At 36.4% G+C, this 17,641-nt stretch overlaps 1 protein-coding gene across 3 annotated transcripts in view; it reads right to left on the bottom strand.

The window, feature by feature from the left end:
• The window catches only part of ATM (Serine/Threonine-kinase ATM-like protein), a 151,152-nt gene that overhangs the window by 31,986 nt on the left and 101,525 nt on the right, over positions 1-17,641 (bottom strand). For all 3 annotated transcript variants that reach the window (XM_088902617.1, XM_088902618.1, XM_088902619.1), the window contains 9 exons: positions 16,176-16,293; positions 15,923-16,046; positions 12,502-12,645; positions 11,598-11,708; positions 11,077-11,124; positions 10,878-10,982; positions 10,322-10,408; positions 6,768-7,085; positions 6,465-6,580 (listed from right to left, as the gene is read on the bottom strand). In XM_088902617.1, the coding sequence (XP_088758743.1) occupies positions 6,465-6,580; positions 6,768-7,085; positions 10,322-10,408; positions 10,878-10,982; positions 11,077-11,124; positions 11,598-11,708; positions 12,502-12,645; positions 15,923-16,046; positions 16,176-16,293 (1,171 nt within the window). The remainder of the gene's footprint in view (positions 1-6,464; positions 6,581-6,767; positions 7,086-10,321; positions 10,409-10,877; positions 10,983-11,076; positions 11,125-11,597; positions 11,709-12,501; positions 12,646-15,922; positions 16,047-16,175; positions 16,294-17,641) is intronic.

Genomic DNA, 17,641 nt, shown 5'->3' with positions numbered 1-17,641 from the left:
AGAAACTCCATGTGCCATGGCTCGGTATTCAGCTTTGGCTGAAGATCGAGCAACAACAAATTGTTTCTTGCTTCTCCAAGAGATAATGTTACCAACCACCAAGCTACAGTACCCAGAGGTAGATCTTCTGTCATCAATGTTTCCAGCCCAGTCAGCATCTATGTAGGCTTCAAGTTTCATATGGCCATGATTGGCAAATAGAATTCCCTTTCTAGGGGAGCCCTTCAAATAACACAGAATTCACTCTGCTGCTCCATATGAGTATCCCTAGGGGCATGCATGAACTGACTGATGCAGCTGACAAATAAGAATCCCTTGTCCTCTAACAATATTCCATCTGAAGCAGAGAGTTTATGGCTCATATCAATAGGAGTAGCAACTGGTCTAGCACCCATCTTCCCTGTTTCAGTGAACAAATCAAGAACATACTTCCTCTAAGAGATAAGAATCCCATCCTTGGATCTAGCAACTTCTATGCCAAGAAAGTATCTCAATTCCCCTAGATCTTTGATCTCAAACTCTGTATGAAGGAAAGATTTGAGATCATTAATTCCAGAGACATCATTACCAGTCACAACAATATCATCAACATACACAATCAGGTAAACAACCAAGAATCCTCTCCTCTTCACAAAGAGTGTATGATCAGACTGTGTCTGTACATAGCCAAAGCTAACAAGGGCAGCCCTAAACCTTTCAAACCATGCTCTAGGGGACTGTTTGAGTCTATAAAGAGATCTCTTCAGCCTACAAACCTTTCCTTTCATATCTGTTTCATACATCCCTGGAGAAAGAGACATACCTCCTCATGTAATTCTCCATTCAGAAAAGCATTCTTTACATCCAGTTGATAAAGTGGCCAGTCTAAGTGTGCAACCAAAGATAGAAGAACTCTCACAGAAGTCATCTTGGCAACAGGGGCAAAGGTCTCTAGATAATCAATTCCATATGTCTGTGTATAGCTTTTTGCAACCATCCTAGCTTTGTACCTTTCAATGGTGCCATCAGCATGATAATTTATAGTAAAGACCCACTTACATCCTACTGGATCCTTCCCTTTAGGAAAATCAACCACTTCCCAAGTGTCATTCTTGTGCAGGGCATCAATTTCTGTTCTCATAGCATCCCTCCATTATGGAATATTAAGAGCTTCTAACACAGACCTGGGAATTGGGTTAGAGGCAACAGAAGAAAGGTAGGCAAAATATGAAGGAGAGAGCAAACTATAAGAAACGTGTTTGGAAATGCAATGTGTAGTACACTTCCTTTTTCCTTTCCTAATAGCAATGGGAATATCAAGGTCTGGGAAGGATGGCACCAAAGGAGCTGTAACAGTACCTGTTGTCTCATCTGTGACTGGAAGTGAATGAAGCTCATGTGCGGTAGGAGAAACAACCTGCTCATTTCTGGTTCTTTGCCTTTGATACATCCTGGGATTAAAAAGAGGGCGAGGAGGTAAAGAGGGAGGAATAGGAACACAAGAATCAGAGTGAAGTGACTGATCCTCCCTTGATTCATTTGAAGGAGGAATAGACTCATCAAAAGACTCAACTGGGACAGGAAGAGGAAGAGCAAACACATGTGACAAATCCTCCCCCTTTGGACAATGTCTCTCTCGAGAGGAACCATAAAAAGAAGAAAGCTCATCAAAGGTGACATCCATTGAGACATACCGAGTGCCAGTTTTCAGATCAAAAAACCAGTAACCCTTCTGTGTGGGGGAATAACCAAGGAAGATACACTTGTGGGCTTTCGGTTCAAATTTATGTCTTTGGACACTTGGAATATGTACATAACAGGTGCAAACAAAGACACAAAGAAGAATAGGGAAAAGATCCTTGTCCGGATGAAGGAGGCTGAAGGGAGACTTAAAACCTAAAACCCTGGATGGCATACGGTTTATAAGGTAGGTAGCAATGAGAACAACATCACCCCTAAATCAGTGAGATAGCAGGACAAGTTTTTCTCAACTTCAACAATATGTCTATTTTTCCTTTCAGCAACTCAATTATGTTCTGGGGTCTTAACACAAGAACTTTGATGAATAACCCCTAAATCAGTGAGATAGCAGGACAAGTTTTTCTCAAAATATTCTTTTGCATTGTCGGATCTGAAAATTTTAATCCTGGTATCAAACTGGGTTAGGACAAATTCATGGAATTGTCTCACAAGTCCGGGAACTTCATCACGGGATTTCATCAAAAATATCCAACTGAACTGAGAAAAGTCATCAATGAACAAGATAAAATATTTGTATCCACCCATAGAGGGTAAATGGTAAGGCCCCCACACATCAGAGTGCACAATATTAAAAGGAGAAGAAGATCTTTTATTACTCAAAGGATAACTGTTTCTACAATGTTTTGACAGTTCACAAGACTCACAATGAAGACTGGACAAACTAATTCCCTAAAACAGTTCTGGGAATAAATGACTCAATGCAGAAAAAAAAGATGACCCAAACGAAAAATGACATAACATGACTCGACTGATAGACTCTGTAGATGTAGACCCAAAAACAGCTTTTCCGGGTTGTTCATGGCACTGTCCAGGAGTATCTAGCAGCTATATTCCATTCGCCTCACGGCCACTCCCAATCACCTTCTGAGACTCTAGATCCTGAAAAACACAATAGGAAGGGAAGAAGGTTACACAATAGTTTAATGACTTAGTTAGGCTACTTACAGACAACAGGTTTGTATTTAGTCTAGGTACATGAAGAGCAGAAGGAAGAACCAAGGAGTCTGTAGCCTTGATGGTTCCCTTGCCGGAGATAGGGGCAAGAGAGCCATCGGCTAGGGTGATTTTGTCACGTCTAGGAAGTAAATCATAAGAAACAAACAAAGTAGAAAGGCTGGTCATATGATCAGAAGCACCAGAATCAATAATCCAAGGGATCCTACGATTACCTGAAATGGTTGCATGATTGGCAGAAGCCCGTATACCTGAATGAGCAAATGCAGAAGAGGTTGAGTTCTCTGAAGGTTGGAAGAAGAGGTCACACCCTCTAGGTGACTAATCATCCTCCCAAACTTCTCATATTCAGCCTTCATAGCAGCTAACTGCACACTAGCCGACATCTCTTCCGTTTGGTACCTGTCACTATTTGAACCAGCAGCAACATTAGCAATCCCTACCCTTTTATTATCAGGCTTCTTCTAGAACCGAAGTGGTAGTAGCTTAGGATGCAATTTCCAGCACTTGTCTTTAGTGTGTTTTGGCTTTTTACAGTATTCACAGACAATCTCTTTCTTCCCTGAGCTACTTGGAGTTCCTGCAACCCCCTTTGGTTTCACTCCCATATTAGCAAAGTGATCATTACGACCAGCCCCTTGGATAAAATATTTTGTTTTATAATATCATACTCTGGATTTAGTCCTGTCAAGAACTCAAACACCCTATTTCTCTCAACCAGTTTTCTGTAGGTCTCAGCATCATTAATGGTGTCCCAGGTTACAGCCTCTATCAAATCTATTTCTTTCCATAAAGACTTCAGTGTTGAGAAGTATACAGCTAATGGTTTCTCCCCCTGTTTTAAATTCTTCACATCATTTCTCAACTTGTAAGCTCTGGCCACATTTAATTTTTGAGAATAGGTTTCAGCAACACTATCCCAAATTTCCTTTGCTGAATTCATCCACAAATAGTGCTGACCAATCTGTGGCTGCATTGAGTTTACAAGCCAAGCCACCCAATAACAGTATAATTTTCTTGCACCCACTTTTCATATGATGGGTCATCTTCCGAAGGAGCCTTTTTGCTCCCAGAGATAAAACCCCACTTGCCTCTACTACAAATACGAATCTTTACTGATTGTGACCAAGCCAGATAATTATTTCCATCCAGCTTGATTGTGGTCACAGCCAGTAGAGAGTCTACAAAGGCTCCCGGAACCTGTCCGAATTCAGCAACATGTTTGTTTTCAATGTCTGATGGGTTCATCTTCTTAAACACCTCAAAAAAGATTTCAAGTAACTTCGAAAAACACCAAATGAAGACAGAACAAAAACTATGTTGTGAGCCAACCTCTATCCAGTCGTACCAGAAATCTATGTCACACCTGGAAGTTGGGAGAAACAGAGAAAATTCAGTCGCTCCTTGTAGACTTCACAGAACAACAAACCACTTGATTCGATCTTCAAGAAGGAGAATAAGAAAGCCTTCAGTCACTGAGCGCCCAGGTCAAACTCCCTGTGGAGCCCGCAATCAGATTTTTCCAAAAAATTAGGGTTTCGGGCAACACCCCTAAATCTGTCAAGGGGGCGACAAAGTCAATCCTCTTCTCTCCAGAAACCACTAATAACTGGGCTGAAAAAGGTGTCTTTAACTATTCATACGATTCAGTTCTCCATACACACTGTGTATGGGAAAAAAAAGGTGAAAAAGAAAGAAAAAACGAGTCTGCTCTGATACCAAGAAGAAAAACAGCCTTTGAGAGGAAATGACTGTTTAGAAAGATGCAAAAAGTCAAAAGAAAATAGCAGAAATCAGAATTCTAGAAGGGAGAAGATGAAGAAGAAGATGGCGGCAACTAGGGTTCAGAGAGAGATTTTCGAACATAATCTCTTCTCTTACACCCTTAATTCTATTTTATTAAGTTAAACTTTGGTAATTTACAGAGAAGCCCTTAGTTGGGTAGAAAATTAAAAAAGACATAACATAAGAAAGGATAGGCCCAGATTAAGGCCCATTACAGCAAAGAACATAAAAGATAAACAGCCTATGGGCCATTCGGCCCATCTTCTCTACAAATGTTGAGAATAATCCATTGCACCTTAGCCTTTTTTGTTAATGCAATCAATGATAAGCTTCGAGCCACCCTCAATAATGGTACCAAGATGGCTGAAATTTCTCAATGCTTAAGAAGCTTCCCATGCAGGCCAAGCTTTAGCCTCACAGATACTATGCCTTCCAATCTTCCTTGTCTCCATAGCAATGATTGTACCAGAATTATCACAAGCAACCCACCCTACAGACGCTTCATCATTATGTATGACCATGTGTCAAAATTGATCTTCACTTGATTGATGCTTGGGGGCTTCCACTTGAGTAGATGGATCTGCTGCTGATGTTGAGGATGAGAACCTGCAATGCCGTAATGGAAAGAGAAGCTCGGCAGCTGCCAGCTCAATTAAGCGAGCGGGATTTGTGCTATCACGATCAAATAAAATGCTATTCCGTTGCTTCCACACATATTAAAAAATATAAGCACTTTTTTCAGCATTGATCTTTGGTTGCTCACAAAGCCTACAGAGCCACATGGACACATCCTAATTTGGCTTGGGAATAAAGCCCATTTGATCAACCAATTGCCAAGTTAACCTTGCAGCACTATATTCTACAAAGATGTGATCAATAGTTTCATCACTACCTGTGCAGACCATGCACATTGGGTCAAAATTCCACCCCTTATAACGTAATCTTAATCTTGTAAGAATCTTACCCGAGACAACAAACCATAAGAAAATCTTCATCTTCGGCTGAATATTTAATTTCATGATGAACTTATTTCTAACAATATTTTTGTTAACAACCATGAGATTTCTTGCAAGCCAAGTTGCCAATTTGATGGGAAAAAAAAAATCCATCAGCACTGCTTCCCCACCCTATCCTATCAGATTGGTTAGAATCAGGAATAAAAGTGCTTGAAACAATTTCAGAGATGTTTGGCAATCTCGTTCAGTTTATGACTATCCGCCTCCTAGTCTCTTTATTTATAATTTGATCCACCCTAAGGTTTGAAGGACCCTCCCTAGCTCAATTGTCTTGTCAAAAGGAAATTCTCTCTCCAATACCAAGGCTCCTCTTAATCCACTTTTTAATATGCCATGGGCACTAAGAATACCTATCCAGCATACTTATCAAAAAAAAAAAAGAAACAAACTATCTCTCCAGGCAATCATTTTTCGTGTCTTGTCAAAAGAAAATCATTGTCCAGAGGCTTTCTTATAGGCCTTGAGAGTATTACTAATTTCTTTTGCAAGCAGATGGTGATGCTTTCCCAAAAATCATGCAATCATTAGTAAACTGAAGAATTGGAATTTGAGGCCCTCTCTAGGAAAGGAGATGCCAACACTGCTCTTTCTAGCTTCAGTTTTTTGAACTTTTTGCAAAAGTTTAAAGTCAAGGTTTCAGAGCAGATGATAAAACACCTTGTACATCCTCTCATGTACATTTTTTGTTCTTCTTTTAGTGATATAGCAGTTGCTTTATTAAAAAGTAATTACAAAGAGGTGGAAAGGTTTCACCCCCAGTCAAAACAACTACAAGCAAATGCAAAAAATCAAAAACAATTAAACCAGCAGTAATAGAAATCCTCTAACATTTATGATTTCCATTCGTATCACTTTTTCAACTTGGAAGAAGCTTTTTTGTGATCCACGCCCTCCACCATCGGGGTTTCAGAGTGCAAAACTTAAGCAAGTGCAAATATAAGGTGCAAACTATAGTACTTAAAGCTATACCTGTGCAAATTTTCATTAAAATGACTATTTTTGTTATGTTTCTTGGAAGGTGGAGAATTAGCTTCAGTGTCAAGTAAAGAGAAGTCCCAGTTCCCAGACCGCCAGGCAGCTTCATACTACAGTAAAAAAAAAGGCAAGAAAAGTTATTCCATTCTAGTAAAATTAGCAGTCAGGGGATCTGAAACTAAAAAAGGTAATGTAGAAAACCTAGAAATACTAGTAAAGGGAAAACATAAACAACATAGCTAGTGAATTTTTCTATCTCGGCAGACAATATATTTATTGTTATAACATGATATGAACCTGTAACTCTGTAAATTCTGAATCACGCTGAAACTGTCCTTTCTGGGATGTCAGTCCTTGGCAATACAGGTCTAGCACATGAGTGCATCCAATTAGCTGCAAAGATCTCATCAAGCCTTTGTAAGGTTTCCTCTGCCTCACCTCGTCTATGGTATTGGTAAAAGGTAGCAGATGGGTAGCTTGAGAATGTTTCAGTGAAAAATTGTTTGAAACACCAGTCATTTGCATCCCTGGTGATGATCTTATTTGTAAGTCATAGTATTCAAGAGCTTTGCTCCAGTTTCCTTCATGTTCGTAGGTCACAATTTGAGATGTCAACTGTGAAAAAAGCAAGGTTTAAAATGTTGATGTCGACGGAAATGTCGCTTACCAAAATATAGGACATATGTCAGAAATGTCGAGGGGAAATATTGTAAAAATTAGAGACATTGTGGAAATATTATGAAATATGCAATGGTATTTTGTAAATGATAAAAGAAGCATTAATACATATTTCTAGACTATTATCTTATACCCAACCATTATATAAAGCTAAGAAACTAAGATCAATAACAAATTAATAAATGCCGATTTACTGATTTATTATGCATTTTGATGTTTTTACAAGGTTATCCGATATTTTCTTTTCTTATTTGTAAATCTGATTTATTAAAATTCTAATATATTTATTTCACACTAGTAAATAGAAATACATTTATTCGGATTTTTTAAATATTAAAGTTATAATACATTATGTTTTATTATAAATTTAATAAACTGATTCTCCTTTTTGAACTATTAAGGTTATGACAAGTTCTGATTTTTTATAAAACTTAATGAATTTATTATGAGTTTTAATACTAAATTTATAAAAATTTATTAAATTTTATACTTAATCATAATTTATTATGATTTTTAATACTAAATTTATAATGAATTATGATTAAGTATAAAATTTAATAAATTTATTCTCATTTTTTATATTAAATTTTAAATATGATTTATTATAAAATTTAATAAACATTTTCTGATTTTTATTACTTTAAAAATATTTTATGTTTTATATTATAAAGTAATTAATTTATTCTTTTGTTTTTATTTTTTGTTAATTCTTTTTTATAAATATTTTATTTGAAACATTAAATAGAAATTATTAATGGAATAGCTTATATTAATATAATATACTAATATAAGATATTGTTAATGTACATTAGTTGACATCCTATTGACATAATAGGAAAAATTGTCTTTTTTTTGGTTATTTGGACCGATTTGGTTGACATTTCCGAAATATAGGAAATGTCGACCGAAATAATGTAATTTTTATATTACCATCCATTTTCATGCCGGTGAGCCTCGACATCGATATATGTCGGGCGACATTAGCGAAATTTCACAACATTTGAAACCATGGAAAAAAGTACAGTCCAGAAAGCACAACTATAAGGGATAGAAAATATGAATTATTTACTACATCTCGTGCAGGGTCCTGATTAATATGTGCAGTTGAAAACAGAATGATTTGTTTGAAATAAAGCTTTATTAAAGAGATAACATGTATAAAATGCAAAGAGCTCTGACAAGAGAACCAAAGCAACCAGAGCAAAGCCATAGCATGAAGGCAGCAGCACCAAAACAAATAAAATACAAGGATTTCCCCCCTATGCCAGATTCTGAACAATAAGCTCCATGTTTACCTGAAGGTCATTCTGGACTTGTTTTCTTCCATAAATTTCCAAAATCCTATCAATGGCCTCAAGTTGTGCCATAATGTTTTATTTTGTACTTCCAAATATTCTGAAATCCTATCTATTTCATGTTTGAGGTCTAGTCTTAATACATTGTTAACTTCATCATCAATTATGTTATTTCCCATAATTCCATCATGTTCAACTTAACCTTAAAAAATCTTAAAATGTTATTTATTTATTTTTACTACCAAACCCTATTTGCCTTTTTTTGTCGCTTTCCTTATCTGGCACAACACAAAAGCTCCTCCCTCTCTTCTTATCTCAGCACAATCAGAGGTCCCCAAAACTCCACCACCTCTCTTCTTTTTTCATAATTTCATCTTTATTTGTCAATTTTCTAGGGCTACCCTGCTAATAGACATCTATTCTTCCTGGTATTCCATGCAAGGAAACATCACCAGCGTCCATTCTGTGCACAGCTGAATGGTCATTATTTGCCTCTAAGAAAGCATCTTGGTCACTTTATTTCTTTTCCTCGTAGAACAGCCTGATAGCCATTATAAAATAGCTTAACTTTTCCTTCCTACAAAGCATCATGAATCAGAGAAGCAAGCATTATATCAACCACATCTATTGTTTCAGGAATCACTTCAGAATATAATCCATCTTCAGTGTTCCTGCAATCTTGGGACTATCCTGCTGAGCAATGTCAAGTGTTGTTGGCTTCTCCAAAGAAGCATCAATGACATCAAATGCTGACTGTTTGAGTTAAATACTTTTCTGCCTCTCTGAAGAGAACTTAGATTTTTGGGAATGAAAAAGAAGAGAAAAATGTTTTTTTTTCGTAAAAACAAGGGTAAACTAAGGGAATGCTACTAGCCACCCATGTTAGGTAACCATGTTCCTACACTAACCCATCTACCAATCAGTTGGCAGACCTTGGCAGACCCATGTTAGGGCATGCTACCTCTCTGAATTTCTATTCACACCTCCCTTCGCTAACCCATCTACCAATCAGTTGGCAGACCTTGTATCAAACTGTAGATTGCAATCATAAGATTATTTTTATTTTTACAAACTTGTAAAAAAATGTGGATGGCTAAATCTCTATTTTTAATCCATATCTACCATATATGTACTTAAAACAATAGAATCTACCACTTGTACAATAGAAGCCAAGATGATATAATCAAGTTTAACTGAAAGGCAAATAATAAACAAATTATATGACTAACATAAATAAATTTCTTTTTAGTAAGGTCTTTTAAAACAAGTCTCCCTTGACAAAACTAATATAGATTCAAAACCATAAGGCTTTCGCACAAAAGGATTCAAACCAGAAAAGATCGATTAGAATTGGATGTGATGTATAGTCTAGTTATTTATTCAGTTTTCTCGTAGTGATTTATGATTTTCACAATGACAGATTGACAGAACTATCCTAAACTTCAAATAGGAGATGTATTGTACTTCAGTCACTAATTTAACATTGTCTAATCTCCATATTTTTAATTAACATTGTGCAAAGGAAAATATTGAAAGATCAATATCCAAGCAAACAATTTCAGTCATGAAAATGCCTAAATAGATAAAGGGCAGGAAAATATTTAAGAAAGGTGCAAAACACATTGCTTTAGAATTTCCTCTGATTGCAAGCAGATAAAAACATTACTATAAATAAGGGAAAATACACAAAAAGCCTTTAATTCCAAACCAAATAAAGGAAGAGTATGCCAACCCACAGAAGCATGACAAAAGATGTACAAACCAAATGCTTTTCAGAGGCATGCAAAATAATTACATCCAACTATGAACATCCTACAATACAAGTGATTACAAAACTAAAATAATGTGAAAAAAGTATGCTCTGCTAGAAGGGCTAACCTTATGTGACTGGATGATCCCATATAAACTGTCAGGCTCATTTATTTGTGTTACTGCTGAAATTAGTATTTCAATATGAGCTGGTAGCTAGAAAAGAAATGAAAGGTAGTCAATAGAACTCTTGTATTATATAATTTGGTGCAAACATAGGAGAACAAAATCAAGATAAAAAAAAAAAACCTTGAAATATGATTGAACCTCTTCAAGCTCATTTTCTAGTTTCAATTAAATAAAATTTTCAGCAAAATAAAAGGTTAAGACATGGATGTAACCTTGTAGGGAAACTGCCAACTTTGGGTGGCATGGTGATGAAAATACAATTCAGATGATTAGTTCCAAGGGAAAGAAGCATTGTCATAAGGAGGTGGCTGTTTGACGGATTTCCGAGTCATGACCTGTTGAATGTTTTAGTTTTGCGGCTGGTAATTTGGATATTCAAGAATGGTGGCTGTTCTCATAACTATGGGCTAGAATCCAATGTTATGTGAAAGAAAATGACCAAAGAAAAGGTATTTAATTTCTATAACTTTCTCCCTCCAGTTTTAGGGCTGCTTACCATTTCTAGATGGGAGAAATCGGGGTTTCCCAGTATGAGGCTGTTGAAATGCTCTTCACACCAATGCTCAACATACAATACAGAAGTGAAGTATGAACCACAACGCTGCCAAGTACAACCAGAATGAGGACGCATGAACATTTTAAGGAGAAATACCAGGTAATCACAAACTAAGATAATAAATGGGTACGGTACTCACAATTGCGGACTCAGCAACCACAAGATAATCAATGGAAAGCCAATACACCTTGGAAACATAACAAATTGTATGAGAAAATGTGGACAATCAAACCTATCATATTTGTTATTTTAATTGTAGAAGAATCAGAGCCTGTAATCAAATTTGATTCAGAAACATCCAAATCCAATCTGACTAATGAAAATTGAAATCTGAACCTAATCGGATTTGGGGATCACAGATTGGATTCGAATCCTATCAGACTTCGATCAAATTCAGGTTTCAAGTATATTTTTGCCACAGTTGATGAGAAAAGGCCATTACCCAATGATGGTCCCAGCTATCTAGGGTCTTTGGACGGGTAGACTGGAAATGGTCCTTACTTTGGAATTTTCTTGCACAAAGTGGCAGCTCTCAGACTCAAACAAGCATTCTCAAGCTTGACAGCCCAAGATTTTACAATTACATCAAGTGATAGCCCCTTTTCGTTGCAGTTGATAAGATATCAAAATCTACATACATACATATATGAGATGTCTTACCTTCTCCCACAATAATGTTGATATTCCCATTGCACTTGTTGCAATAGATTGATCCTTAGCTTTTTCAGCCGTGGCACGAGATCTTGAGCCGTAACTGGATGGTCTACTATGCTGCAGAATCATGATATCACTAACATTAGTAGATAAAACACTCAACATTAACAATTTCACAACAATTACAATTAAGCAAACTTTAAAATGGAAGTAATTTTATTGAGCTATCTATTAAGATTGTTCTCCATTTATGAGAAATACATATTTGATTTGCTAGTCATGCTATTAAATGATGCCTAAAATGACAAAGGTATTAATTTATAACGCAGATGGCAAGATTACTTAGGTACAAAAGGGACCCACATATATCTCTCACCACCCATGATTCACAGGAAAATTTTCAGCTTTAAACCCCTTGCTATGTGACCAAAAGGTGGGATATGGGCTTCTGTGGTCTGCAGAGTCAATATGTGGATGATCCAGATGTTTTAGCATGATCTAGTTGTGTTTTACAGTTCCACAGTTTTTGACCCCAAATTTCAGAATCAAAGCCAAATATTTCTAAAAAAACTTGAAATACCAGAATTTTCTATCCTAATGACTTAAGAACTGCAAACAGATACCTCTGTGTGTAGGCACACGTGTTTAAGACATTTTTTGATATTAAACATTAAGCGATACCAGAGTTGATCTAGCCAGATTATCTGAGATAAAGCATAAACCTTATAGGCATAAAGAAGTGTAATATTATGAACTTCTATGTACAAGGCAATTGCATATATTAATTATATCATTGCACAAATGTATAATGAATAATAAGAACAAAACAACTTTTAGTAACACATTCCACCTCGTTTTATGAACCACATTGAATACAAGAGTTCATAAAGGCAATTAAATAAGAAATCACCTTTGAACTTTCTCGGTTTAGCGGTGTTGGAGACAAGGCTTCTCTTTCCATTACATGGCATAGACGAAGCTCATTTAGCACATTTAACATAATCTGTATTGATTTGGTCATATCATTCAAATCTGTAAAGATATTCTCTTGAACCTGCACAGAAGCAAGTATATGTTTTGATTCTATATTGGCACCAATTCGATTGATTGCATACACATACATATTCATATACATACTCGATCAAGGTGTAGATTTAACAGAATTGACCAAGATTTTCTTAAAACCTAGTACCAAAATGATATATACCATAGTACCTATGTGCCAGGAAAAAAGTACAATATGTTTTTATCTGCATGTATTCTGAAAAAGAAACATCGAAAGTGTCGACAGGGTACATTTATATATATTTATCTTACAAGTTACAAGTACAGCCAAACCAAACCAGATGTTTTCTGCTTACTCCTTGTCAAAGTTAGACTGTTAGAGAGTTGGCAGGAGAATCAGTAGACAAGGGGATCCAACTAAAAACAGCTTCCATCACATTAGCAATATGCCCTGCTTCCCTAATCTGGTATCCAAAGTGGCATGGTCCTTAACTTTCTCCTTTTAACCAGCCTATGATTGTTTGTTATCCCCTGTTAGAGATAGAAAGAGAACAAGCATAGAGTTCACTGCATATGACGTGTACAGATTCTCCACACCTGGTAGCTAATATCCCCTGAAACATCCTTCTTAGCAGGCTAATCAGAAATATACTGGCTAATCTTGAAACCCAAAGGAAAGAGTGTATTCTATAAGTCAAATATCTTCCTTATCTAATAGTAATATGATAACTAAGCTTTCAAGGGCCCTCAAAATGTTCACTATTTGTGAGTCTCCTTCCACAATCATCCCTTAAATCACATGCTTAAGGATAATGACAGACCTATTATAGAAAGAATTCAAGCTCTGCTTTAATTGAGTCACATATCCAGCAAGGCCTGAATATACAAGTGAAATGCACCATTAGTATTCCTGGAAATTCTCCATACATGATGTCATGGCCCAGGATTCCCAAGTAACATCTATCTAAATATAATTTACTCATTTCATTGCTCAGGGTTGTCCACTGCAGTAATTTAGGTTTAATGTTGATGTGATATTGCTCAGGGCTGTCTAATAATCAACCCACCACCATTTTTTCATTCACCATGTGGTTGCCGGGGGCTACTTGTCACTTTTCTCCTTCAACCACAGGAATAGTTTTTGGGATGACGACCTATTTATTTTAGTCTTAGAGGACACAATGAGGTCAAATTTTTAAGATTAATATAACATTTTTCCATACATTGGAAGCGGAAAGACTTAAGAAATTTTAGGATAGATCATGATCTTTCTGAATGATTAGAATGAACTTTATGGTGCTCATGGATCAGTCATGATCTTTCTCAACAGCTTAGGTAGGGTAGATATTGGGAGGAACTGGAAAGATATCTCAGAGGCTTCCTTAGCCAAATTTTGACTGTTTCTAAACGGTAAGAAGTATTGTGTTAATAGGTTAAAAGGGAAAACCCGCAAATGAGTAAAAACTTTACATGGTTAATGAGCTAAAACATGGAATTCCATTTACATGTAGATAGTATAAAACATCAAAAGAATAATTGGAAAGCATTTCATTCTAGTTTCCCATGAAATGATCATATTCAGCTCTTCAAAATCCATAGAAATCATTAACCAGTTGATCAATCTTCCAGTACTTCATATAGCTTCCTAATGGGGGAACTTTTACCATAAAAATGTGGCTCTGCCCCTCTCTCCAAGCAATGATTTAAAAACTGAATAGGAATCAACCTGCACAGGCCTCTGTTTCTGGTCTGGGGAGGGACATATGTAAAAAAGGAAAGCCCAGTGCACGAGGCTCCCACCAATGCAGGATCTGGGGAGGTATAGATGTACGCAGCTTTACCCCTGCACATACAGAGAAACTGTTTCCATGATTTGAACACTGGTCACTCAGGTCCCAATGGAGCAACCCAACCATTGCGCCAAGGCCCAGTGGCCCACCCTCTCCCCCTGTCATATCAGTACACCGCCATAAATAAATTAATGGAAAAGAGTTAAGTGGTTCAAACAAATAAGTCCAACCGCAGGTTTGACTAAAGTTAATGGATTTTTAACATTGTGGAATATAGTTCCCCTTGGCCTAATTTCATAACCCCAACGGCTTTTAAATTTGTTGATGGTATTAATGGCTACATTGTCCCTTTTTGCCAAATTGTATTGAAGCATTCTAGCTTACGTAGAAGTTTCTCTCCCAAGGATAGATCATGATAAGCTCAGACATGCTTGTAAAATTGTTTCCCCTTTTCCATTTTTCTAGTAAAAAAGTTGTAAAGGAAAAATGCAAATATGAATCAACATGCAAGAAGATGTTAAGTCCCTTTATGAGGACTGAATTGTTAGATACTGCGTAAAAAGTAGAAACGGTATTTTGTTGGGTAGGAGGAAGTAGGAGACCTTCAAAATGAGTGTAAGACTGCCACAAAACAAGTGATCCTGAACAATCCATGGCAGCACTATCTATATGATCTTCTATTATTAGGTACCACTTTTCTCCATTATGTTCTTCTTGCAGAGCAGTTAGTTTATCTCATATTCTACTTAATACTATAAAGAGAATCATTGGAAGGTTAGGCCAAACCCAACCTGAAAAAGGCAAGATGGGTCGGTTTGGATTGAAGTTTGGGTTAGCATTGACAAAAATGAACCCAACTTAACTTCAGGTTGGGTTACAGTTGAAGCCTTGGCCAACCTGACGCAACCCAAACCAGCCATGTCTTCATATTTTTATGTATAAATATGTATATATGTACGTATGTATGTATGCATGCATGCATGGATGCAATAATGCATCCATTAATGTATATATATATGCATCAACAATTTTAAGTTTGAAGGAAAAATTTTCTAGTGTTATATGAGCATTGTACTCCCAAAGCACCAACCTGAACCTGACCTAACCCAGGTTCAAAAATTCATGTTAGGTTAGGGTTGACCTCAATATGACCTAAACCAGGTCAGGTTTTTAATTAACTCTGGTGATTCAGTTTATAACTAACATAGGAATATTGTTCTCTGATGCATAAATAAAACCTTAGCCTGCATGAGATCAAAAATTGCAAAATAAGGGTAAATGCAATAAATGGAAGACAGGCAAAATGAGGAAACATTGGGGCAAAACATACTAGGAGGTGTTCTTCAAACCACACATACATAGAGTGACTGCAAAGCATGTCACAAAGCATAACATAATAAATTCATTTAGCACATAAGTTTAGATATAAAGCACTTAAACATAAGAGGAAGCAAATAAAACAGTATGCAGAACATAATGAAGCACCATGCAAACTAAGAACAAAAAGAACAATCAGAAACCAATCAATGTTAAAACCTTTGGAGAGATTAATTTGCAAAGATCAATGTTTAAATCCTTCCGGCCTGCTAGATTGGCAAAGATGTTCGGAAATAGAAGCTCAGCAACTTCAGCCTTTAAAAGCACTATATCTTGACAAAGCCTGAAAATGGCATGTAAACCTACTGAATCAGCCTGGCAATCAACAACTGAGCATTGATGCTCAATTGAATGCAAGTAAAAAAACCTGAAAGTTGTATAAAATAGTTGTACGGGATTACAAATAGGATACCTTAAAATCATGTCATTGCTATAACCAATAAGTGAGTAAACGAGGGGGCAAATCCACATCTCATAGGTTTTTCCATGTGTATTCCAAATTGAAGAGTCTTCCAATGAAATTGCTTCAGCTGTAAATAATGTTGAATGAAATAATGTGTAATTATTTACCATGTTACCATCTCAATATAAATTAAAACAAAAGGCAAAACAAAAAACAAACATGAAGAATCAATTCCTTATTTACACCAATTACTCAATAAATCAGTTGATCTTCACTGGTAGTGGGGATTCATTAAGAGCTGAAATCTCGGCGGTCTGGAAGGGGTAAAAAGAGCACAACAGCTGAATATCAGAAAACTGATAGTGGAAAGTGATTCAATGTTCGTCATTGGCTGGCTGCAAAGGGAAGAGATTGGATTTTTGAAGTTCTTAAATGAGAAAAAGAAATTTAAGCAGTTGACCCAGGACATGGAAATCAAGTTTCAGTAGATTAACAGAAGTGTAAATTCATTTGCGGACTCACTTGTCAAGCAAGGGGTGGGAAGAGAGTCTTTTTTGGGCAATGTTGTAACATGAATATGAATCTTGGGGAGGGTTAAGAGATTTTACCCCTCCCTCTTTCCAATTGTACTCTCTGCTGTTTTCTGTTAATAAAATTTCTTTTAATTATCCAAAAAATAACATATAAGTTATCATGCTTGTCTATCCATCATTTGAGTCTCCAACAATTATTCCAATTTTACCTATGGACAAATATGCAAGGTCAACCCATGGCACGCCATCATATAGATAAATAATATAATATATGTATATATTATCATCAAAGGAAAACAAAAGAATGGAGGAAGAAAGGAGGGAGAAGTAGGAGAGAAGAGAAGGGAAGAGAAGAATTGATCTAGAGCCCAAAAAGGTAGCCTGGTGGCTCCAACTCTAATATTTATATGTAGTGGCTTTACAGTAAAGGTAAAAAGACACTAGTGCCCTTGCAACACATAAAGTAAGAAATACAACACTTCCCCTGAACTTGGAGCATAGATGTCTATCATGCCCAACTTGTCACAAAGATAATTGTGTTGCAAGTGATGAAGTCCCTTTGTAAACACATTTGCAAGTTGCTCCACTTTCATGTTTTTCCCTAATAAAGTGTTTATCCACTTCTATGTGCTTTATTCTATCATGGAACATCAGACTGGCACCACAATTATCAAAAAAAAAAACATCAGATTGGCACCACAATATTAATGGCAGCTTTGTTGTTACAGTAAAGTGACATAGGACCATCCATACTGTAGAGAAGATGGGCCGAGTGGCCCATAGGCTGTTTATCCTTCCTTATTTTTTATGTTATTTGCTGTAATGGGCCTTAATCTAGGCTTTATTCTTTCTTGTGTTATGTTTTTTAATTTTTTGCCCAACTAGGGGCCTCTCTGTAAATTATTAAAGTTTAACTTAATGAAATGGAATTAGGGGTGTAAG

This window comes from Nelumbo nucifera, chromosome 4 (genome assembly GCF_055504915.1).
Source record: "Nelumbo nucifera cultivar China Antique chromosome 4, China Antique-T2T, whole genome shotgun sequence".
In the NCBI taxonomy this organism is placed as follows: domain Eukaryota; kingdom Viridiplantae; phylum Streptophyta; class Magnoliopsida; order Proteales; family Nelumbonaceae; genus Nelumbo; species Nelumbo nucifera.
This window is presented reverse-complemented; position numbering and strand designations above follow the sequence as displayed.